The 25,770-nt window shown below is 42.2% G+C and overlaps 1 protein-coding gene across 1 annotated transcript in view; it reads right to left on the bottom strand.

The window, feature by feature from the left end:
• Positions 1–1,459: 1,459 nt before the first annotated feature.
• Positions 1,460–25,770, bottom strand: part of gli2b (GLI family zinc finger 2b) — an 89,053-nt gene continuing 64,742 nt past the window's right edge. The window contains exons 6-14 of the mRNA XM_039674220.2: positions 20,755–20,956; positions 20,114–20,300; positions 18,909–19,019; positions 13,476–13,610; positions 9,034–9,183; positions 8,047–8,211; positions 6,269–6,550; positions 4,432–4,756; positions 1,460–4,321 (exon numbers count right to left, since the gene is read on the bottom strand). Of these exons, the coding sequence (XP_039530154.2) occupies positions 2,208–4,321; positions 4,432–4,756; positions 6,269–6,550; positions 8,047–8,211; positions 9,034–9,183; positions 13,476–13,610; positions 18,909–19,019; positions 20,114–20,300; positions 20,755–20,956 (3,671 nt within the window). The 3' untranslated portion in view covers positions 1,460–2,207. The remainder of the gene's footprint in view (positions 4,322–4,431; positions 4,757–6,268; positions 6,551–8,046; positions 8,212–9,033; positions 9,184–13,475; positions 13,611–18,908; positions 19,020–20,113; positions 20,301–20,754; positions 20,957–25,770) is intronic.

Below are 25,770 nucleotides of genomic sequence, written 5' to 3'. Positions count from 1 at the left end.
TATAGCATATGAAAGCAGATGCATATTTAAAATAACGGAATCACCAACATTAAACATCATTTAAATCAAAACTGCCTAATTTTACCGAATGAAATGTCGACTCAGGACTGAGCAAGCTTGGCTGTTGATGGACTCGATCTACTCCATCTGTGTTTTGATCATCGTTCTGAATCTGATCTAGACATAGTCTTTGACAAACTTTTTTATGAAACTTGATAAAAAGCTTAATGCTTGAAATGGTCCTCACTGCAACATGAGATCCAGGGGGAGGAGTTGGACCCAGATCCACCTTACATATACCTAAAACTACCCATCTCCACCCCCTGATCCCTAACCCACCCCTATTCCTACCCATCTCTGCCTCCTGATCCCTAACCCCACCCCTAATCCTACCCATCTCCGCCTCCTGATCCCTAACCCCACCCCTATTCCTACCCATCTCTGCCTCCTGATCCCTAACCCCACCCCTAATCCTACCCATCTCCGCCTCCTGATCCCTAACCCCACCCCTAATCCTACCCATCTCCGCCTCCTGATCCCAAACCCCACCCCTAATCCTACCCATCTCCGCCCCCTGATCCCAAACCCCACCCCTAATCCTACCCATCTCCACCTCCTGATCCCAAACCCCAGCCCTAATCCTACCCATCTCTGCCTCCTGATCCCTAACCCCACCCCTAATCCTACCCATCTCCGCCTCCTGATCCCTAACCCCACCCCTAATCCTACCCATCTCCGCCTCCTGATCCCTAACCCCACCCATATTCCTACCCATCTCCGCCCCCTGATCCCAAACCCCAGCCCTAATCCTACCCATCTCTGCCTCCTGATCCCTAACCTCACCCCTAATCCTACCCATCTCCGCCTCCTGATCCCTAACCCCACCCCTAATCCTACCCATCTCCACCTCCTGATCCCAAACCCCACCCCTAATCCTACCCATCTCCGCCTCCTGATCCCTAACCCCACCCCTAATCCTACCCATCTCCGCCTCCTGATCCCAAACCCCACCCCTAATCCTACCCATCTCCGCCTCCTGATCCCAAACCCCACCCCTAATCCTACCCATCTCCACCTCCTGATCCCAAACCCCACCCCTAATCCTACCCATCTCCGCCTCCTGATCCCTAACCCCACCCCTAATAGTACCCATCTCCGCCCCTTAAATCTGGATCCACCTCCGCCCCCTGGATCTCGTGTACTGCAATGAGGTGCTACTGTAATGCTTTAAGCTTTGGTCTGTTCTTCCTTTATATATATCCTCTGATATTCCTACAAGAAAATGTTCTGGGGCTATGAAATATTTGGGGAAAATGATCAAAAATGCTGGCGCTGACTGTAAACTAAAAAAAATAAAATAAAAAAAAACGCTGGTGGGAAAGAGTTAAAAGCATTAAACTATTAGTAGAGAGTTATTCACAAATGTCCTGCGTGTAGAATGAAGAACCAAACAACACTGTAGAAAAACAACAATATTGTATTTCATTAAAAATGTACAAAAGTTATCTACATGATCCAGCTTTGTAAAAGGAATCTGTGCACAACAGGACAGTTTAAACGTATGTCTGATATAGAGTTCAAATGTCCATGATAATCAGTTGTGCGATTCTCAGAGTTTAGTTCAGTTTGTTTAAAGCGCTGTTACGTTCCTGTGATTCCATTCTGGTCTTCAATCATACAAAACAAAGCAAGAGGTATTTCTGATTCTGAACCACACTTTCACCTGCCAAGCTTTACATTTCATAATATTTTATCTGCATATTCATTCAGATCCTTTCTTCTGTCTAGTACAAACAAGGATAGGAAGCATAATATTACATTTAATTTACAGAATATACAAAACCGTCTCCATTGAAAAGGCCCGAAAAGATACAGTCCCGTTCTGCTCGAGTAATGTAATTCCTGCATATGCTTGTGCACAGCGAGGCACTTGTTTCTTGCGTTTGTGTCGTCAGTTCAGAAGTCGTATAAAAATACAGGACTGTCGCATATCAAATTCTCTGTCTGTTCGTATACTGTGTGTGCTGTACATACACAGGTCTAAGGCAAAGTATGGCTTCTTGAGCAAAACAAAAAGATGTCGCCAAACTAATGCTATACAGAATAATACGCTTTTAAAAAAAGGATTTAAAAAATGTCGATGCAATGTTATGTCCCACAGGTCATCACAAACACTGTCTCTTTTAATCTCGCGCTTCCTGTTTTTCCTATGACATCATATCGAGGAACTTGCTTTCCTCTGCGAGCGCAGTCAGCATGGTGCTCATGTCTCCGATGGCCATGTTGCCGATTCCCGCAGGCACCGGGGGCAACGTCACTGAGTTTCTGGGAGTGGTGAGACGGGAGGAATTCTGGGATAGGCTGCGGAGGAGGCTGGGGCTTAAAGTTCCTGATATGAGGCTGGAGTGATCGCCGTCGTCCAGCATGGCGTCGAAGTCGATCTGGGGGTGCTCTGCTCCGTTTGAATCCACTGTGCTCGAGACCTGATTTGTTTCTGGGGAGCCCATGACTATCCCGATTTGCACTGCATCTGTCATCTCAAGACTGCCGGACTCGAACATGTGAATCTGTCCAGTGTAGAAAATACCATTGGTATCTGTGCCGTCAGCCGATTTTTTAGGACTGGCCTCAGAGGTGTCATACGCAGGGCTAAAGTTGGATTGTGGGTAACCAAGTTGCTGCGCTGCAGTTGTCGTTGGCACTGAGAGCTGCCGGCTGTAGGGTTTGGGTTCTGTGGGCGGCCTTGGCTGTAGCAGTCCATGGTTTCCGTTCAGCGTGGGATTCTGGGCTGGAATGATATAGCCTTGCTGGTTGATGTTCATCTGGGAATAATTTCCATGATTATTTCCATGAAAAGTGGCATGGCTTTGACTAGCCACCGGCTGAGCTCGTACCCTGTTATTCTGGACACTGCCAGACTGTGCCGTCAGCGCTTTACCAGGCGGGCTCAGCAAACCTCCACTGATATCATTTGAAGCAGAACCCTCATTGTAACCACGCAGAAAGATAGACTGATCTGTGTTAGCCTGTCGTAGCGATTGCCTTTGGTTGACCCTCTGTGAATTAAACTCGTTATTCCGTTGCACGTGGGCAGCGTGAGCGAGGTTGTGACTCATCAGCCCAACTTGTTGGTTGGAGTTGACGTTCTGAAAGGAGGCGAGGTTTTGTTTTTGTTGGAGGTTTCCCCGCCCTGATCCCTGCTTGGTTTGGCTGTGAGATGAATCCACTGTCCCTGAACTGACCTCGTTCCACTGCACCGGCATCTGGCTCTTAGTGGCATTGGGTGAACCTGGGAATGTCTGCTGAGAGCTTGGAGCTGCCGTTTGTTGCGTTACGGCATTCGTGTTCCCTTCCACCAAGGCCAGGCGTCTCTGGTAATGACACTGTTGCAGGGACCCAAAGCCATGACCAGGATAGTAGCGGTACGTTATCCCTGGATGTTGGGTGGAATCTCCATTCTGAGATGTAAGGTACTGAACAATGTCATCGTGTGACATCATTGCGTCATTGTTCTGGTCACTCGCCATGGTTTCCATTGCCACGTTCTCAGAAATGCTAGGAGGTCGGGGCGGATATTGGTGGCGGTTTACGTTACCCTCAGACAGGCTGTTGATCTGTGAAAAGTGTCGGCTGGATCCAGGATGATGCAACGACGGATATTGGTTCACATTGGTCATGCTATTGTAACGTTGCTGGAGGGAATACTGCTCCGGACCTACTCTTCTAACTGGGTCGCTTGCTCTGCGAGTGATGTTTCCCGTCACCTCATGGGGCAAGACGCTACGGTTGGCGTAGCTGGTATCGCTACACCTTCTGGGAACTGAAGGGGGATGGATGGGGAGTGTGGCCATTTCATGGGAATCCCCAAATAGGGCCATCCGAGTCTTTAGGCTCATAGAGTCCATATTAGGTAGAGGGGTTGGTGGCGCGCCGCCTGTGGCAGCAGCATATTTGGCTTTGAGTCTGTAGTGTTGGGCAGGAGTCAGACTGAGCAGACTGGGGATTCCTCCACAATGGCTGGCCTCACTGGACCTTCTAGACAAATCAGTGGAAATGGGGTCGTAGGAGCCGGTAGAGCTGATGTTAAGGCGCCCACCAGTTTGTGAGGTTTGGCTGGATCGGCGGCTTGAATAGCAGGGCGAGATCCCGGAAGAACGACGGCTAAGGTTGTAAGCCGAGCTCACGTTGCTGGCCAGACTGTCCCGACGCTCAACCAGTTGACTTAGAACCGTAGTCTCGCCGGGACAGAGATCGCCCAGGCGCGGGCTGGAGATGGAAAGCCCTGGATCACACAGACTGCCAGAACTCTCCAATAAAGAACCTGCAACAGAAAAGAGATGAATTGCAGATAGTGTCAAATGAATTTCCAGGACTTTGTGATCTCCAGGAAATGCGATGAAATGTAAAATTGGTTTTGGTTTGTTTACTTACTGGTATTAATGGGTGGAAGCTTGGTGCTGGGGGCAGGAGGAGTTGGGTTTGCCCAGGAGCACGAGTCCCTCACCGACTTCAGCTTTTCTTGCTTCAGATACGTGAGTCTGTGGGCAGGGCTGGTGTTCTTGCGAAGATGGAGGCCCAACATTCCTGTGGAGACGGTTGAATCCACAAGGGGCGCGTCATCCAGGGCGCTCAGATCTCCCATGCTGCCCCCGCTGAGTCCCGTCGGCTCTACTCCACCGTCATGGTGGGCGGCACTGCCAAGTGGTGACGGCTCGCTGCTACATGATGACTGACCACCAGGGCTGGACTGATACATCTGAGAGAGACAGATGGGAAGTTTGAGTCTGATTACCTTTGAGAATGACCCAGAATGCAGACACAGCAACATGCAAAGCACACGACCCTTACAATCACTTCCCCAAGTGTAAATTGCAAATAATGAGCACACTGATTCGAGGTTTGGGAAAACACCCTTCCTCAAGACATCCCACTTCTTTTTCCTCCCCCTCGCGATCTTCTCAGAAAGCTACATTAAGTGCCTGACAAATCGTTATTTCCTATGGCAACCTCTTTGTACATTATGCATGTGGCCTGGCATGAATACACAAAGGGGAAAGCCTCTCAACATAAATAAGGTAAGCTAAGTCTTTGTATTCACGTCATATGACTGCACATCCCTTGAATAAAGCAAATGTATTCCGTCCCCACGTGAACCGTGCTTGATCACAGCTTGATCACTGGCACTATTTGTTCAGGACACAAAAACAGTCCCACTGATATAATATTAATCCACTAATGGCTTTTATCCTTGACTGGCAGGCGGGAGCGTTAGATCTCGGGATTGTGGGGGGATTGGGCTGGATATGTATGGTGGAAAGCCCATGGGAAATTAGGGGCCCTCTTGTGTGTCAACAGATCTCATAATGTAGAGGTCCACATTTTTTGACGCAGTGATGAATTCAACACCCAAATGTGTTTACTATCATACTGTGTCCTGAATTTGATTGAGCTTTTCATGGAATAACCTCAGAAAAAAAAGACATTTACCATGCATTCTGTGAAGGGCAGTTGACATGACATGGACTTTGACTGTGCTTAAACAAAAACCTTTGTTTTACGTTATATTTTCATCATTTTGAAGGCCATCTGAAAGCACAGATTTTGTCCATGAAATTATTATAATTACATCTGTGGGGTGACTGTCCTCTTCATAAGCTGAACGGTTAAAGAAATATGATTTAAAAACGCTGGCAATTTTAAAATTGAGGTCTATTAGAATAAAAATAAACTGGTCATGCATTTAGATTTTACAGTTTTCTATATATATATTGTAATTGTGCCGTCAAATCGATTAATCACAACTAGCATAAATGTTTATTAGGACATTAACCGGAAGTAAATAATAACTTGCAAATTTGAAAAGAGGAAGATTCATTTTTCATGTTTATGTCCAATTCATTTCCATCATGCAAAAATATATTGATGTTTGGCAAAAAACTTTGTCAACTGCCCAGTGAAAGCGACTGATATTAAGACATAGGATCCATGCTCACCTCAGTAACGTCTGTCCTTACGGAAAGTGTATGGGAGAGAAACAGGAAAGATAGCAGGAAGCACATGTAGAGAGAGCGGTTAAAGATGGACCGATACAGCAGCGTGCTTTGTTAGTATGTTTGGATTAGCATAACCTCTGATATATTTAATCAGCAATGAATAATATATGTGAGAGTACAGATTATAACCATGCAACCACTCTTGCTATGCATTCAGAAACTTACTTTGACACAGAATCAAGCTTGTGTATGGCGTCATTCACACTAGATCTTACCATAGAGTTCTCTGTCTTTATAGACTTGACCTGCAGATAGTCCTCGACGGCTCTGGTTGTGCTGTTGGCTTCGAGTTTCTCGTCAACCGTTCGCCCCGACAGCTTGGTTCCCGCTTCGTTCTCTCCGTTTTCCTTGGGCGGATGGGGTCGCGACGGAAGGTCACCCCGCTGCTTCTTGGTGACGTGAGCTTCGGGCCCGTGGACGGTTTTGACGTGTTTCCGAAGCGAGCTGGGATCGGTGTAGCGCTTCGTGCAGCCCGGTATCTTACACACGTAGGGTTTCTGCGGAGATAAATATCTCTCAGTTTCACATGACCCTCTAACAGTCAAATGTACGACTTTGAATTAGAGTTTTATCTCTTCCTGTTAAGTCAGATTATCTTCAAATGGAGCGGTGGATGAATACACAATTAGAGGAATAAATTACGGAGCGTGTGCTGACATACTGATTGTGCGAATGCTAAGCGTTCGTGATGCATGGCTGTTTACTAATAAAGTTGAGATGAAATGATCTTTCTCCCTCCTTTAGCTCGTGATGGATCAGCCGAGAATGGAAATGGCGCCGGGTTTCATTTTCTATGCGCGGTCTGCAGGTGGTCTGTTTCTCCGTTGGGGACGTGCTTGATTCTCACTAATGTATTGTGGGTTGCCGTACTCATTAGCTTCACAGCTCATTATTCACACACACACATTGTTGCTGGTTAATGGGACAACGTTGGGCGTCCAGGAGCAATCACTACACATGATGAGGGAATGCGTGAGCAAATCTAATTTTGGCCTAAATTTGTTAGTGTATGCTGAAAATGGCACATTTACATAGCATTAGGCGGTTAGCAGATCTGTAATGCCACAGTGAAGTAGATTATCTGATCCTCTCTCTGAAGAAGCACTACTGGGGCGGCACACGTCTGAAACTCGCGCGCGGATGACGCTAACTGATCGAATGCAGTCCGCCCACGTTTATAGGAATAGTTCACCTAGAAATTAAAATATGGTTATAAGATGCTCACCCTCGGGTTAGTGGTTTTAATAGCTCTGGTTGAGGAACAAACCGAAATTTAAGTCGTTTTTTAGGTTAATCTTATGGTCACCATTCACTTTCATTGTATGGAAATGAGCAGCTTGAATGTCACATTATTTGTCTGGGTCTCTCCAATATAAAGACTAAATAAATTATCCAGTTCTAATTACCATAATGAAATAAAACAACACATTTTTATTACTGAAATGCAAAAATATTAATATATTATATTATATATTATTATATTAATATATATATATATATATATTAATATATTATTATTATTATTTTTATTAATATATAATATTTTTTTTTTATTATATATAAATATAATAATATATAATATATATATATTTATTGTTTTTATTTATTTATTTTTTTACAGTATTTTGATTGGTTGTAATGCGGCAAATTAAAAATGCAAAAAATATCAATGCAAAAATAACAATTTTTATATTTATATTGTTTATTACTTACTACTACTAAATGAAATATTTATACAATTTTTTTTTCAATGAAAAATGTATATATATTATCACACACAAACAGGATATATATATATATATATATATATATATATATATATATATATATATGTATATATATGTATTTGGCCTTGCTTTAGTTTGGGGTCCACTTGCTATGGACTATGACTTTTGCCTCAAACTCCTAATTTTTGCTTATTTATAGTTTGTAAGGTAGTTGTTAAGTTTAGGTGTTTGGTAGGATTAAGCGATGTAGAAAAAAGTCTCTTTACCTCATTGGAGTGTGTGCGGTTCTGGTGTTTGGCTCGGTCCGAGGCGTTGGAGAAGGCCTTGTTACAGCCCTCATGCTCACACACATAGGGTTTCTCTCCGGTGTGTGAGCGCAAGTGAGTTTTCAGATTTTCCAGACGAGAGTATGCCTTAGAGCAGCCCTCGAACTAAAACACACACAGACATTCATAAAGCTCAAATAAAACCAATCCTAGAGTCCATTACTAGAGTTGTTCTAGTTATGGAAATAATTACTACCAATTCAAATAATCTCCAGTGTTTGCTGACAAAACCCATTGCAACATGATCAAATCAGTCACGTATCGTATATGCACAAACGCTGCTAATCATCATCTGTTATCCAAAGCAAGTTGCATTGCATTCAAGGTATTTTTATGAGTTCAAGAACTGCATTTCGTTGGAAAATAACCCATGATCTACTGTTTGGATAAACAACAATATGCGTGACATAAAACCCTTATATTTATCATGTTTAATGCATACAGTCATGCTAATTTTATTTACTTAAAAGAAAAAAAGTAAATATATAAATGCAAATTCCCTTAGATTTTTATCTGTATTTGGGGGACATTAAGTTTTAATGTTTTCTTAGCTGTAGTTTGGGGACATTTTTTTATTTATTTTTAATTATTTGAAAAATATATTTATAACTATTCATAATTTAGGGCTTTATCTGTAGTTTTATTTGTAAAATATTTTAAATATTTTGAAAAGTATAAAAATCCAAATTCACTTAAATTTGTATCTGTAGTGTGAAAATTTGAATTTTTGATTTTTTTTTTTAAAATATTACAATAGTTTATGCACATTTGCATTTTTCTTCTTTTAAACTTTTAAAGTATAATTTTTTTTTCTTTGAGGTCTTGGTTAATCTGTACTAGTCATTATAATTTGTTTTACATAAACAATAGAAGGTCTGTCTATGTTATGTAGGTCTATAGGTGTGTGTTTAATCACGTTTGACTCACAGTGCACTTGTGCGGTTTCTCCCCGGTGTGTCTGCGCATGTGAACCACCAGCATGTACTGCGCTTTAAAGGGCTTCTGTTCGCGAGAGCACTCGTCCCAGCGGCACACGAACTCCTTCTTCTCCCCGTGGATGTGTTCGTTATTGATGTGCTGCGAACACACAAACACAACCATTCAGTTTCATTCTGCTACAGGAATCTCGGGTCTCACCTCCCTTTGTAATGTCAGCGTTGTGTTTAAGGTCTAATTGGCCGTTCCCTGCACACACACACACACACACACAAAACAGCACAATTGGCGTCATTTGGACGCGAGGCTGCATCTATCAAGGGCTTGAGAAAATAAAGCAATTTGAGCTTCTGAGGAGCACATTTGCCTATCCGCCAATTGAAGAGCAGAGCTATCCATCACGAGCGTCTGCGTTCTCTACGTCTGTCAGACGGGAATAAGAAAATGTGATGGTGTGTGATTGTGAGAGAGTGTGTGTTTAAAAGTGTCTCTGGTGATGGACAAGAACCCTCAGATCTGAGTGAACCACAGATTTTCAATTACGAACAAACTCTCTGTGTACTCAAATGGCTTTTAAGGGATTCTTGGAAATTTACACTGAAGTTGTTCTCTTCAAAATGCCTCGATGTGATTCATTAGAGCGAGAGCCAGTGTGTGTGTTTCTTAAACGCTGCCGGATCATTTCTCTTCTCTAACACTCGCGTTTATATTCATTCTTGAGGCCTCAGTGTTAACTGGTCAACACACTGAATCAAATGGTGTTCTGTGTTCCAGTTTGGTGTTTCACAACTCATTTTTGTAATGAACTCCATCTTAACTGCTGACAGTTAGACTCCAAATAGAGATCTTAAGAGTTTGCAAATGCTTTTTGAATCGGAGCATCTGAATCTCTAAATAGAATCGGTTCATTAAGAGTGGATTAAGACTAAAACATCTTTCTAACTGTCAGACTATCCCATAACCACACACACACACGCATCACACCCATACCCATCTCACACACACACACACACACACACTAACCCGACCCCTAAACCTACCCATCACACACACTAAGCCGACCCCTAAACCTGCCCATCACACACTAACCCGACCCCTAAACCTGCCCATCACACACTAACCCAACCCCTAAACCTGCCCATCACACACTAACCCGACCCCTAAACCTGCCCATCACACACTAACCCGACCCCTAAACCTGCCCATCACACACACTAAGCCGACCCCTAAACCTGCCCATCACACACTAACCCGATCCCTAAACCTGCCCATCACACACTAACCCGACCCCTAAACCTGCCCATCACACACTAACCGACCCCTAAACCTGCCCATCACACACTAACCCGACCCCTAAACCTGCCCATCACACACTAACCCGATCCCTAAACCTTCCCATCACACACTAACCCGACCCCTAAACCTGCCCATCACACACTAACCCGACCCCTAAACCTTCCCATCACACACTAACCCGATCCCTAAACCTTCCCATCACACACACACACTAACCCGATCCCTAAACCTGCCCATCACACACACTAACCCGACCCCTAAACCTGCCCATCACACACTAACCCGATCCCTAAACCTTCCCATCACACACACACACTAACCCGATCCCTAAACCTTCCCATCACACACACACACTAACCCGATCCCTAAACCTGCCCATCACACACACTAACCCGACCCCTAAACCTGCCCATCACACACACTAACCCGACCCCTAAACCTGCCCATCACACACTAACCCGACCCCTAAACCTTCCCATCACACACTAACCCGATCCCTAAACCTTCCCATCACACACACACACTAACCCGATCCCTAAACCTGCCCATCACACACACTAACCCGACCCCTAAACCTGCCCATCACACACTAACCCGACCCCTAAACCTGCCCATCACACACTAACCCGACCCCTAAACCTGCCCATCACACACTAACCCGACCCCTAAACCTGCCCATCACACACTAACCCGACCCCTAAACCTACCCATCACACACTAACCCGACCCCTAAACCTGCCCATCACACACTAACCCGACCCCTAAACCTGCCCATCACACACTAACCCGACCCCTAAACCTGCCCATCACACACACACACTAACCCGACCCCTAAACCTACCCATCACACACTAACCCGACCCCTAAACCTGCCCATCACACACTAACCCGACCCCTAAACCTGCCCATCACACACTAACCCGACCCCTAAACCTGCCCATCACACACTAACCCGACCCCTAAACCTACCCATCACACACTAACCCGACCCCTAAACCTGCCCATCACACACTAACCCGACCCCTAAACCTGCCCATCACACACTAACCCAACCCCTAAACCTGCCCATCACACACACTAACCCGACCCCTAAACCTGCCCATCACACACTAACCCGACCCCTAAACCTGCCCATCACACACTAACCCGACCCCTAAACCTGCCCATCACACACACTAACCCGATCCCTAAACCTTCCCATCACACACTAACCCGACCCCTAAACCTGCCCATCACACACTAACCCGACCCCTAAACCTGCCCATCACACACACTAACCCGACCCCTAAACCTGCCCATCACACACTAACCCGACCCCTAAACCTGCCCATCACACACTAACCCGACCCCTAAACCTGCCCATCACACACTAACCCGACCCCTAAACCTGCCCATCACACACTAACCCGGCCCCTAAACCTACCCATCACACACTAACCCGACCCCTAAACCTGCCCATCACACACTAACCCGACCCCTAAACCTGCCCATCACACACTAACCCGGCCCCTAAACCTACCCATCACACACACACTAACCCGACCCCTAAACCTGCCCATCACACACACACACGCTAACCCGACCCCTAAACATACCCATCACACACACTAACCCGACCCCTAAACCTACCCATCACACACACACACACGATAACCCGACCCCTAAACCTACCCATCACACACACACACACACACACGCTAACCCGACCCCTAAACCTACCCATCACACACTAACCCGACCCCTAAACCTACCCATCACACACACACACGCTAACCCGACCCCTAAACCTACCCATCACACACACACACGCTAACCCGACCCCTAAACCTGCCCATCACACACACACACGCTAAAACAACTTTCTGTCCAGTTTTTACCGACTGCCTGAATCAATCAGGAATTAGAAATGATCCACACACACGATTCCTCCACAATAAGCTTCATTATGGCCACATCTGTAGACTTCCCATCATGATGTCCTACAGCAGCAACACTGAACTGCTCCAGATCACTGATAACACACACACACACACACACACAGGCGCTCTCTGTTCCTCTTTAAGCCCATAATGAGCTGTTATCAGAGTGTGTATCGCTTGTGTAAACAGACAATCAAGAGTGTCATTCAGTGAAGATCTCATTCAGTGACTGAGCGAGAGTGAGAGTGAATCAGTCCCTCTCCTCAGCGAGTGTGTGTGTGTGTGTGTGTTTCAGTGTGATGGACAGGCTCTTTTCTCTACGCTTCACTGGTTGGCTGGAATGCCACAGAAAGTTGTCACCCCACACAGCACAGAGTGCATGCTGGGATAGATCAGCCCGTCTCAGGAAAGCACATCAAAGCATTACAAAGAAACCAGTCGGTCGTGAAAACACACCGTCCAAATTCCCTTGACCTATTTCACTCTCTAAAGGAGTGTGTAAGTTATGTTGGTGTAAGGAATAAAATATATAATATAATTTGATAGTTGATCTAATATAACAACATGAATGTGTGTATACAAATAAATAAATAATAATATTAATAATATGAGTACCAAACAAATACTGGTGTAGCATTAGCTTTTAAAAGTGCAGATATCTATCATTAAAAGTGTTTAATTTATTATAATTATAATTGTACTGTAAGTCTGTATTTCATGTATTTTCTTCTCTATATTGTTAGCCTGTGGTATTCTAAACCAGTTCCACATGAACAATTCGGATCATCTGGTGAGACAGATTTATGCTGTGCCCTTTGGGTCACGGGTCAAGAGGTCAGAGGTCAGTGACCGCTTGTGCCACTCAGCTGCCCAGGCCAAAACCGAGTCAGTAAATTTAAGTAAGTCTCCTCAGATGGGACGCTTATTACACACACACACAGTAGGAGCTTTCTCACAACGGCATTCCCAAGTCTGACCAGTCGTTATAAATGCAGGTGAGCTGCTCTTCCTGTCTAAGTCTGCGCTTTTTGGAAAGAATAATGTAAGTTGCACCCAATAAAATCGAACTTGTGTTTAAAAAGTGGATGAATTGTGATTCTGCCTGTTGTTTCCGCATCTCTCCTTCACTGCTGGTATTTAGTGATTTCTTGACCCTGTGTCCAACCCAGCCGTCTGTCAGACTATCCCATAACCACACACACACACACACACACTTACATGCACCAGCTGTTCCTGCGTGTCGTACTCTTTGCTGCAGCGCTCCCAGTGGCAGTTGGTCTCGTACACCAGCTCCGCCTCATGCTTGCACTCGTCCAAGTCTTCCTTCAGGTCCAGTGCGCCACCTAGGTGGTCCTGAGGAACAGCAACGTTATGGTATTAACACTCTTTAACACTCTCATTAATAAACATTTGAGCTTCAACAAGAACCAATGAGGTTCATTCTCGTGTTACGCATCACGTTTCAGCTTCAGCAAGAACCAATGGGGTTCATTTTCGTGTTACGCATCACGTTTGAGCTTCAACAAGAGCCAATGAGGTTCATTCTTGTGTTACGCATCACATTTGAGCTTCAACAAGAGCCAATGAGGTTCATTCTCGTGTTACGCATCACGTTTGAGCTTCAACAAGAGCCAATGAGGTTCATTCTCGTGTTACGCATCACGTTTGAGCTTCATCAAGAGCCAATGAGGTTCATTCTCGTGTTACGCATCACGTTTGAGCTTCATCAAGAGCCAATGAGGTTCATTCTCGTGTTACGCATCACGTTTGAGCTTCATCAAGAGCCAATGAGGTTCATTCTCGTGTTACGCATCACGTTTGAGCTTCATCAAGAGCCAATGAGGTTCATTCTCGTGTTACGCATCACGGTTGAGCTTCATCAAGAGCCAATGAGGTTCATTCTCGTGTTACGCATCACGTTTGAGCTTCATCAAGAGCCAATGAGGTTCATTCTTGTGTTACGCATCACGTTTGAGCTTCATCAAGAGCCAATGAGGTTCATTCTTGTGTTACGCATCACGGTTGAGCTTCATCAAGAGCCAATGAGGTTCATTCTCGTGTTACACATCACGTTTGAGCTTCATCAAGAGCCAATGAGGTTCATTCTCGTGTTACGCATCACGTTTGAGCTTCATCAAGAGCCAATGAGGTTCATTCTCGTGTTACACATCACGTTTGAGCTTCAGCAAGAGCCAATGAGGTTCATTCTCGTGTTACGCATCACGTTTGAGCTTCATCAAGAGCCAATGAGGTTCATTCTCGTGTTACGCATCACGTTTGAGCTTCATCAAGAGCCAATGAGGTTCATTCTCGTGTTACGCATCACGTTTGAGCTTCATCAAGAGCCAATGAGGTTCATTCTTGTGTTACGCATCACGGTTGAGCTTCATCAAGAGCCAATGAGGTTCATTCTCGTGTTACACATCACGTTTGAGCTTCATCAAGAGCCAATGAGGTTCATTCTCGTGTTACACATCACGTTTGAGCTTCATCAAGAGCCAATGAGGTTCATTCTCGTGTTACACATCACGTTTGAGCTTCATCAAGAACCAATGAGGTTCATTCTCGTGTTACGCATCACGTTTGAGCTTCATCAAGAGCCAATGAGGTTCATTCTCGTGTTACGCATCACGTTTGAGCTTCATCAAGAGCCAATGAGGTTCATTCTCGTGTTACACATCACGTTTGAGCTTCATCAAGAGCCAATGAGGTTCATTCTCGTGTTACGCATCACGTTTGAGCTTCATCAAGAACCAATGAGGTTCATTCTCGTGTTACGCATCACGTTTGAGCTTCATCAAGAGCCAATGAGGTTCATTCTCGTGTTACGCATCACATTTGAGCTTCAACAAGAGCCAATGAGGTTCATTCTCGTGTTACGCATCACATTTGAGCTTCAGCAAGAGCCAATGAGGTTCATTCTCGTGTTACGCATCACATTTGAGCTTCAACAAGAGCCAATGAGGTTCATTCTCGTGTTACGCATCACATTTGAGCTTCAACAAGAGCCAATGAGGTTCATTCTCGTGTTACGCATCACATTTGAGCTTCAACAAGAGCCAATGAGGTTCATTCTCGTGTTACGCATCACATTTGAGCTTCAGCAAGAGCCAATGAGGTTCATCGTTGTGTTACGCATCACATTTGAGCTTCAGCAAGAGCCAATGAGGTTCATTCTCGTGTTACGCATCACGTTTTAGCTTCATCAAGAGCCAATGAGGTTCATTCTCGTGTTACGCATCACATTTGAGCTTCAACAAGAGCCAATGAGGTTCATTCTCGTGTTACGCATCACATTTGAGCTTCAGTAAGAGCCAATGAGGTTCATTCTCGTGTTACGCATCACATTTGAGCTTCAACAAGAGCCAATGAGGTTCATCGTTGTGTTACGCATCACATTTGAGCTTCAGCAAGAGCCAATGAGGTTCATTCTCGTGTTACGCATCACATTTGAGCTTCAGCAAGAGCCAATGAGGTTCATTCTCGTGTTACGCATCACATTTGAGCTTCAACAAGAGCCAATGAGGTTCATTCTCGTGTTACGCATCACATTTGAGCTTCAGCAAGAGCCAATGAGGTTCATTCTCGTGTTACGCATCACATTTGAGCTTCAACAAGAGCCAATGAGGTTCATTCTCGTGTTACGCATCACATTTGAGCTTCAACAAGAGCCAATGAGGTTCATTCTCGTGTTACGCATCACATTTGAGCTTCAACAAGAGCCAATGAGGTTCATTCTCGTGTTACGCATCACATTTGAGCTTCAGCAAGAGCCAATGAGGTTCATCGTTGTGTTACGCATCACATTTGAGCTTCAGCAAGAGCCAATGAGGTTCATTCTCGTGTTACGCATCACGTTTGAGCTTCATCAAGAGCCAATGAGGTTCATTCTCGTGTTACGCATCACATTTGAGCTTCAACAAGAGCCAATGAGGTTCATTCTCGTGTTACGCATCACATTTGAGCTTCAGTAAGAGCCAATGAGGTTCATTCTCGTGTTACGCATCACATTTGAGCTTCAACAAGAGCCAATGAGGTTCATCGTTGTGTTACGCATCACATTTGAGCTTCAGCAAGAGCCAATGAGGTTCATTCTCGTGTTACGCATCACATTTGAGCTTCAGCAAGAGCCAATGAGGTTCATTCTCGTGTTACGCATCACATTTGAGCTTCAACAAGAGCCAATGAGGTTCATCGTTGTGTTACGCATCACATTTGAGCTTCAGCAAGAGCCAATGAGGTTCATTCTCGTGTTACGCATCACATTTGAGCTTCAGCAAGAGCCAATGAGGTTCATCGTTGTGTTACGCATCACATTTGAGCTTCAGCAAGAGCCAATGAGGTTCATTCTCGTGTTACGCATCACATTTGAGCTTCAGCAAGAGCCAATGAGGTTCATTCTCGTGTTACGCATCACATTTGAGCTTCATCAAGAGCCAATGAGGTTCATTCTCGTGTTACGCATCACGTTTGAGCTTCTGAAAGGCTTGTTCTCGCACGTCAAGCAGATTCAGTTGAGCTTCTGTTTGTCCACTCATTAATATTTAAATGTGAATAAAAGTCTAAATTCAATCTGTTCATCATATCTCGTTCATCATTCATCGAGTCTCTTCAGAATATTTAGACTAAACCGCTCAATTCAAATGGATTAGCTTTACAATGATATTTTTGAAGCTTATAAGTGGTAGTTGCATAGACTGTCAATGGAGAGAGAAATCTCACCGAAGACGAACACAAACCGTATGGGTTTGGAACGACAAAAGGATGAGTAATTAATAAAAGAATTTTAATTTTAGGGCGAACAACTAACCCTTTAATACCACGACTTAAACCCAACAAAATATCAACGTCAGCTGTCAAAACGTGAAAATAGTTAGAGGCTTTGTTCACCACAGACCTTATTTCAGGCGATTTAGCAAAAACCCATTCACAAATCCCATAGACTTTAGAGCGAGGGAGCCGGGAGTACTAAAATGCTAACTCACTTCAGCGCTTTGGCCTACAGAGTGACGTCGTAACTTCGGCACTCTGACACTGGCATTAAACCAAACATCAATGTCTTCTTCACATCGGCCCACTGGACAGACAAACGCTCTATAACAGCACTCCCTCAACGCTGATGTATTATTTACCCGGCCAGAACGGTAGTATGAAGACGTAACATTAATTGTGCGCTTGTAGCGACACGTGTGTGGTGTTAAGAGCGATTGGACCGTGCTCTGCTGTGGGTAGCGGAGACGCTCACACACACACACACACGCACACACAGCATGCTGACTGCAGCATGTTTATCTCTGCCCTGTGAGCTATCTTCATCAATTCTGCTGGCCCCAAGACGACGGCAGCCGCCTTATTCCCCATGCATCAAGAGCCAACCTGCCTCACCGCCAAGAGCAGCCGCAGATTTGTCAAAAGATGAGCAGCGCGAAGGAGAAAGAGAGAGAGAAAAAACTCTCAGGTGACAATAACGGCCGGCCAATATTTCATTAAAATGAAGTGCTCTGGCACAGTTTACACGGCACGGCGAGTGAGCGAGCCAACGCGTGTAAAGCTCTTATCAGCTGGAGTTTTTCTCGCGCGGTGCGTGTGAAGAAGCGGGTCAGGGGACCGCGGGGCTCCCGAGGGCCTCACGGCCTGTCATTGATCAGTACGAAGCAATTCAGAGAGAAAAATCCCCACTTTTTTTTTAGCGTAACAGGACGAACGGGCCATTCACCGTCTGTTGTTTCTATGCGTTTTCCGTCAAGTTCTGTTTCATAACCTTGTGAGCGGATGTCAAGACTGATATGTGGATTTCACAGGGAACGCAATCCCAGAATGCATTGCTTTGGCCTTAGAAAGGAAATCTAATATGGAGTCATGCTGATTTTGTGTATATTTTATATAATAAAAAATGCTTATAGAAAAAAAAATACAGTAGTTGATATAATAATATTTATTTATTGTATCTATTTTTAAAACAATTTTATAGTAAAATACACTGTAAACAAACATCGGATGAAATCAATTTGAATATTAATATAAAATATATTGTATAATATTAATATTATATATTCATATAATATGTGTATTTTATATTAACATTCACTTATATTATAAATATATAATATATAATACAATCAAATATAGTTTATATTCAAGTTAAAATGAAAATAATAGCATAAAAATAAATTATGTATAAAAGGTGCCATACAAATATAATGCTAATAATATTTATATATATATATATATATATATATAATATTATTATTTGTATAACACCTTAGGGTGCCATACAATAATTATAATAATAATAATGATACATGAATGCAGTACAATATATTTATTCTATTGATTTATTTATATTAATAATAGCACACTAATATGATAAATGCAATTTTATATTAATACTAGAATATAATATAATACTAATGTTGCAGTGATTATTTAAAATATATGTTTTTATATTTATATTAATATAATAGCATCTATTTTTCTATTTTATTGCGTCAAATCTACACAATATTAGTGTGTGTGGACCTTCACTTGAACACTACAAGGCGTAGTACATGTGTGTATGTGTGTAGAGAGCTTCAGATCGCTTACTAATGAGGTTACATGTCATTTAAGATGTTGACTTAGAAGTGAGCACACTAGGACGCGGTCCCTTACCGGAGAGCACGGCGACACAGGTCGCGGCCCGTCCAACTCTGTCTTGACCTTTGACCTCTTGTGGTTTAGAGGGTTTACCGTGCTGCTGACTGCAGAGTCTCCATTTGTGTTCTGAAGAAAGAGCGAAGAAAGAAGAGAAGTGAGCATCAAGACAGCAGACGACTCGAAGTGCTGACAGAGTCCATGTGCGGTCTGGAACTACTGTGTGTTTCTGACAGAAGAGCAACCACAGAGAAACTGCGTCGTGTGTGTGTGTGTGTGTGGCTTCAGCTTCAGCTCTAATAATGAGAATCAGGCTCTTTTCATTCATTTTTACATAAAATGTACAGTGAAATAATTATTGAATGAATTAATTAATTATTATGAATTAATTCCAAATACAAGAATACTAATAGTTTATTATTATGGTTATAACAACACTACAATAAAATAATTTCTCGAAAAATATTTATTATTAATGCATCTATTTATGCATCTATGTTCTATATAGTGCATATGCATATTTTTTTTATGCCTGTGCTATACAGATACTACAACTACTACTAATACTAAATACTATTATAAATATATTATGATGAAATATAATCATAGTTTATTGTGAATTTATTAATATTTTTATTAATTGTGTTGAACCATTTATTTATAAATTATTTTATACATAAAAGGTGCTATACAAATAATAATAATAGTTATATGAATAAAAGTTCTATACATGAACAATTGATTGTAAAAAATATTATCATTATTATTAATATTATTATATGGCAAAGTTTATACTAGATACATTTTTTTGTACATGGAAAAGTTGAAGTACAAATAATAACAATATTAATAATAAAATAGTATATATAAATACTATAAATAGTAGCACTAGTACTATAAATAATATTACAATAAAATATTTTTAACATATTATTATTATTTGTAGGTGCCATACAGTTTTAATAATAACACTAGCAATAATAATAATTATTATGTTGTATTAAAAGTAATAATAGTACTCTAAACAATATTATAATAAAATATTAGTTTTTAATGAATTATTGCTTATATATATATATAAATGGTGCCATATAAATACAATACTATAATAAAAATAATTTGTATAGCACTTTTTATACTTTAATATTGCAAAAAGCATTCTAATACACTCTCTAAAACGAGACTGAGTGTCGTTGTGTTGGTGTGTCAGTGACGTGTGTTACCTTGCTGTCGATGTCACTGGCTGTGTGTGTGGGCAGGGTGGACAGGCTCAGTGGGACCCTGCTGGAGAACGCGGGTGACGACTGTATGAGCGGCGGAGTGTGTCCGAACGCACTGAGGCTTCGCTGCTGGGACAACAGCTGCTGATACGCCACCGGATTGATGGAGTGTGGGAACGGGAATGAAGGGCTGGAACAGAAGAGATGAAGAGATGGGCATGTGCTGCTGTATAAACCAGCACTTTCATGCCCCGATTACAAGAAGGGAAGATGCAGATATTTCCCTGCGGTTTCCTCCTATTTGCACCAAAACCCCGTTTTTATCACAGAAAACGATTATTTCTAAAATGTGAAGATTTCTGATAACGCCGGTTATGTGTTGTCAGTCGACTGGGAGAAACAGGGTTTTAGGTTCTCAAACGCCATATTATGCGCCAGGAAATGCTTAACGTCATATGATCATAGACGGCGTTTTTGATGATGTTATATTGAAAACGGAGGAAATATTAGTTTCTCAATGGGATCGAAATTTCATTCAGATCGAGCTCAATCGGATCGGTTAAGATGTTTACATGAAGGCTTTTCAGTCCGATGGAGGCGGATTATTTGTTTGCAAGTAGCCACTGATAGATGAATCCAGGTACCTGATTCCTCCGACTGAGAGGTGTCCGTACGAGCTGCTGGCGGCCGAGCTGGAGCGGGAGTTGTTGATGTAGGCCACCAGAGAGTTGGGTGATGTTCGGATCATGGTCTGCAGGTCGATGCTGGCGTCCGAGAGCGGCGAGATGGATAACGCTCGCTTTCGACTCAACCTGGGCGTCAGACGAGGGCTGGGAAACCGTGACACTGTAAACACGTAACATGTTAAACCATGCAATCAAACCAGAACTCTTTAAACACGTTTATTGTGCAATTAAATTCCAAATCTGTGTTTAACTAAATTTGTTTTTAAAGATGTGACAGTGTCAGAAATGCACAAAATTTGGCACATGTGTACACCACGACAGTCTGAGTGCACGCACCAAATTTAAGCAATTTCCACCAATAGGTGGCGCTATAACTTAAAAAAAATCTTACGTTTACCCCAAACTTTACCTCAAAAGCACACACGGCAACACCCATTAGGCTTTATGCTGAATGTTGGCAGCTGTTCCACATCTGTTTTGAGCTAATGATTGCTGCTAATTGCAATATTTTTGATGCTCCAATGCTTATAAAGTTTCTGTACACTCGTGTACTGTGGGTTAATTGGGACTAAACGGCTTATAGCCAAGAAAAATGGTCTGTAATCTGTAGTTTTGACGCATGCATCTGAGAGCGAAGAGATGGACGGTGTAAAATTCTGTCATTTTTAGTAAAATGAATCTTACTTTCTTGATCAATGTTTATTGCGCAATTCATCAATGCAATTGTTTTTAAAGATAATTATATATTTTTTGATCCATCAGGAAGTCCATAATTCTGAAATTGTCCAGTTATTTCAGCAGATCCTCCCAGCATGACACCAGTTCAAGTGATCAATACTTCAGTTTGATTCTCTTTCTCTCGCTCAGGAGAATCTTAGTGTCATTTCCAGTTTCGTTCACTGCTGAGCTATTTTAGGAACCTCACTAGCGTGTGTGCGTGTGTTTGTGTGTGAGTGTGGAGTACGACTGCATGATCGATGCTCTCACACACCCTCTGCGACACACGGCTCCGCAGGATAGAGCCGAAGCCCATCAATAAGTGCTCAAGATTGATTTCCGGCCGTGGAAAACAGAATATACTGTACTTGGATAACGTGACTTCACTGGGAAACCAGATTCACTCCAGTATTACAAAGATCGTGAAGAAGTCACAACAAACTTTATGCAAAAATATTTATAGTTAAATTACATTATATTTAGATATATATATTTAAATATTTTGTTCAATATTTAAAATGTATAAAATAAATAAAATATACCTTTAATGAAATATTGTTTGTTTCAAATTTTTAAAAAATAATAAAAATACTTACATATATAAAAATATTAAATAAAATATTAAATAAATATTAAATAAAATATTTTTTTTTAAAATAGTGTTTCTACAGCTTCTTATGTTTTGGTAATATTGTATGTAAAAAAAAAATACAAAGAAGAAAAATCAATTCAAAGTATTCTGAAAATTTGTTTAAAGTGCTTTATTTTACCGGTTAGGTAAAAACTGTCTTAATCGTCCCCATCTCACACACAGCATGACCTCATTTTGATTTGATTTGGGATAATTAATCCTTCCCAATAAATTACCGTAATTACCCAGATAACAATCAGACGATTGCAGACTTGACTTTGTTTAATGTGGGTAATTTACAGAACCAATTCTGGCTCAAAAAGAAATGTGTGTGAATAATAAGTGTATGTTTGCGCGTCAATGGCTCATGATTGTCTTGGTAACATCAACAGGGATTGAAAATACTTTAATTTAATATATCTGTGCCATTAAACCGGATTCCTTATCATTAAAGTAGTGATAACTTGTGTAGATAATGTTTCAGACTTGAGAAGCTCTGAGCAGTTTTTAGTGGAGAGTTCCTGAGACGACTGCAGCTAGCTCAACAGGTGCTAAGCATTAGACTCTGTGTTGTGTGTGTGTGTGTGTATCCAGAGACTCTGGCAACCGGACGTCCATAATGATTTCATCATCACGAGCCGCGCCAACACAAGCAGGATTACACAAATCATTTATTTGTGTGTGTGTGTGTGTGGGGGGGGGGGGACTTGTTCCCTACAGACCACAGCGCTAATAAATAATCCCTCAGCTTTGTTGCAGTGAGGGTCATTACTCTTAGCATGAGCTAATGGTTTGCTGTCATGTTCAGGCGTTCGTTGGAGCTCCTAACACATCTTTAGTGCTAAGAGCCGCCTCAGGACCCAAATCCAGAGAGAACCGATGCTAAACACACAGTGGAAAAGACAAAGAAAAACAAACCAAAAACTTACAACGTCAATCTCATACAGGAATCTTTTGGAGCTACTGATCTTTGACTGAAAGCAAACGTTGGGCCTGTGTACGTTTGCAAATTTAAACGCGTTCTGTGGTGGAATTTGCATGGTCTTAAAGGGATACTCCACTTTTTTTTTGGAAACAGGCTCATTTTACAACTCCCCCAGAGTTAAACTGTTGAGTTTTAACGTTATTGAATCCATTCGGCCGATCTCTGGTTCTGGCGGTACCACTTTTAGCATAGCTTAGCATACATCATTGAAGTGGACAAGACCGTTAGCAAAAAAAAATGACCAAAGTGTTTCGATAGCATGAGTGCGGCAGGCGTAATGATATGACGCAGCGCCTGAAAATAGGCTATCTTCCGTCAACATAACTACACAAACTTAGTCCCGGTCACGTTGGAAGTTACCAAGCTGGGGACTATTTTCAGGCGCAGCGTCATATCATTGCACCTGCTGCACTCGCGGTACGGCAGCAAACTTTCGTGATTATTATGAGAGTATAGTTCCTAGCCATATCAGCCTAGAAAATCACACAACTTTACATTTTCCATCAGTCTTAGTGCACGATGTAACTACAGAAATAGGAAAAATATTGAAACACTTTGGTCATTTTTTTATGAGAAATGCTAACGGTCTTGTCCACATCAATAATGTATGCTAAGCTATGCTAAAAGTGGTACCGCCAGAACCGGAGATCGGCTGAATGGATTGAATAACGGTAAAACTCAACAGTTTAACTCTGTAAAATTAGTCTATTTCCAAAAAAAGTGGAGTATCCCTTTAATGGCCTTACAAAGACGCCATGATCTTATGCTTTCACCACAGCGGAAGAAAAAAAACACTATTAACATCATCTCCACTGTTTGTGTTTGCATTTAGCTAAATTCATATGAACAAATATGGCTTACTGGATGTGACAATATCAGAACTTCACAAAATTTGGTACACATGTACTCCACGACAATCTAAGAAAACACACCAAATTTCAGCCACTTCCACCAATAGGTGGCGCTATAACAAAAAAAAAACAACAACTCAAAACTGTACCTGTGATCACTAAATTTACCACAAAAAATAAGTCTACATGCAACATCCATATGACTTTACGCTGAATGTTGGCAATTGTGGTCATTTTCTCAACATTTCCAATATGTTTGGATTTGCAGCATTTTTGATTGTTAGTCACTCTGGCTGGTCCATTGTTTATAGAGTTACTGTACCTCTGGGTTCTTTGGGTTAATCATGACTAAACGGCATATAGCCAAAGAAAATGTGTTTTTAAACTCCGAAGTTTCTTTACAACTTTCTAACTGGCTTTGCTTGACTTATCATATCTCTCATTCTCTTTCTATCCGTCTTTGTAACTGACTCATGCTGTTTCCCGTCAAAGCACGGGACACGCTCCACTGTCAGCATCCAAACACATCTGCGTAAAAGCTGTCGGGAAGTATCAGCGGCTCCGGACGGGACACAGATCAAAGCCAGACGGAGTTAGCTCAGCTAAATGAGCTATTCATTCATGTTGCTTTAGCAAAGCCCGAGATCCGTGCGCACACACACACACCCGATACGCCACGCTAAAGAGGGAGAGCGAACGGACAGTGTTTGTTTTTCAACTCGGATTGTTTGAAGGAGACGCAAGAGCAAATGTTTGCTCTATAGAGAGGAAGAGGCCTACTGTATATCACCATGTGTTTGTTTGAAGTAACACCTCGTCTCTCTCTGGACTATTACTCACATTAGTCTCGTCATGGTATTTTTCCCTCTGACTGGTTCGGAGAACAGCAAATGGGTTAAATACAGACGGGAAAGTCAAATAAACGCCACATAATCCATCTGTTAATAATGCGATGCTTCAGTTGAAATTCCAAAAGCAATAAATCAATATTAATGATAGCTTGACATGTTCTTTTCAAAACCCGGTGTAAAGGGATGAGTTCAGTCCATACACACACTGAACATGAAACTGATGCATAATAACATACATTCAAAACATATCTGTTGTTTAATGAGGAGAAAGATTTTGGACCAATGAGATATTGCAGTGTGCGATCAACTAAATGCCCTGTTGCTCATCATTTGGTTAGTTAAGGCGTAAAACACAGTTTATCTTGATGAACTTCACTTTCATGGACTTTAAAGGAGTAGTTCACTTAAAAAAACTTTTGCTGATGATTTACTCACCCCCAAGTCATCCAAGATGTCCATGTCTTTCTTTCTTCAGTCGAAAAGAAATTAAGGTTTTTGATGAAAACATTCCAGGATTTTCTCCATATAATGGACTTCAATGGGGTCCAAACGGTTCAAGGTCCAAATGAGAGTTTCAGTGCAACTTCAAAGGGCTTTAAACGACACCAGACGATGAATAAGGGTCTTAACTAGCGAACAAATCTTTTTTTGAGTCATTTGGTTCATTCAACGAATAAAATGAATGAAATGACTCGAAAAAAGATTCGTTCATTTTGATGAACCAGTTCGAACACGATTGCGCATCACAGAACAGAGCGAGGCGAGCATCTGAGCTGTTTTATTTATATTTTAAATGACCAAACATTTCGCTAGATAATGACCCTTATTCATCGTCTGGTGTCGTTTAAAGCCCTTTGAAGCTGCACTGAAACTCTCATTTGGACCCCATTGAAGTCCATTATATGGAGAAAATCCTGGAATGTTTTCATCAAAAACCTT

This window comes from Pimephales promelas, chromosome 21 (genome assembly GCF_988280905.1).
Source record: "Pimephales promelas chromosome 21, fPimPro1.hap1.1, whole genome shotgun sequence".
Lineage (NCBI taxonomy): Eukaryota > Metazoa > Chordata > Actinopteri > Cypriniformes > Leuciscidae > Pimephales > Pimephales promelas.
This window is presented reverse-complemented; position numbering and strand designations above follow the sequence as displayed.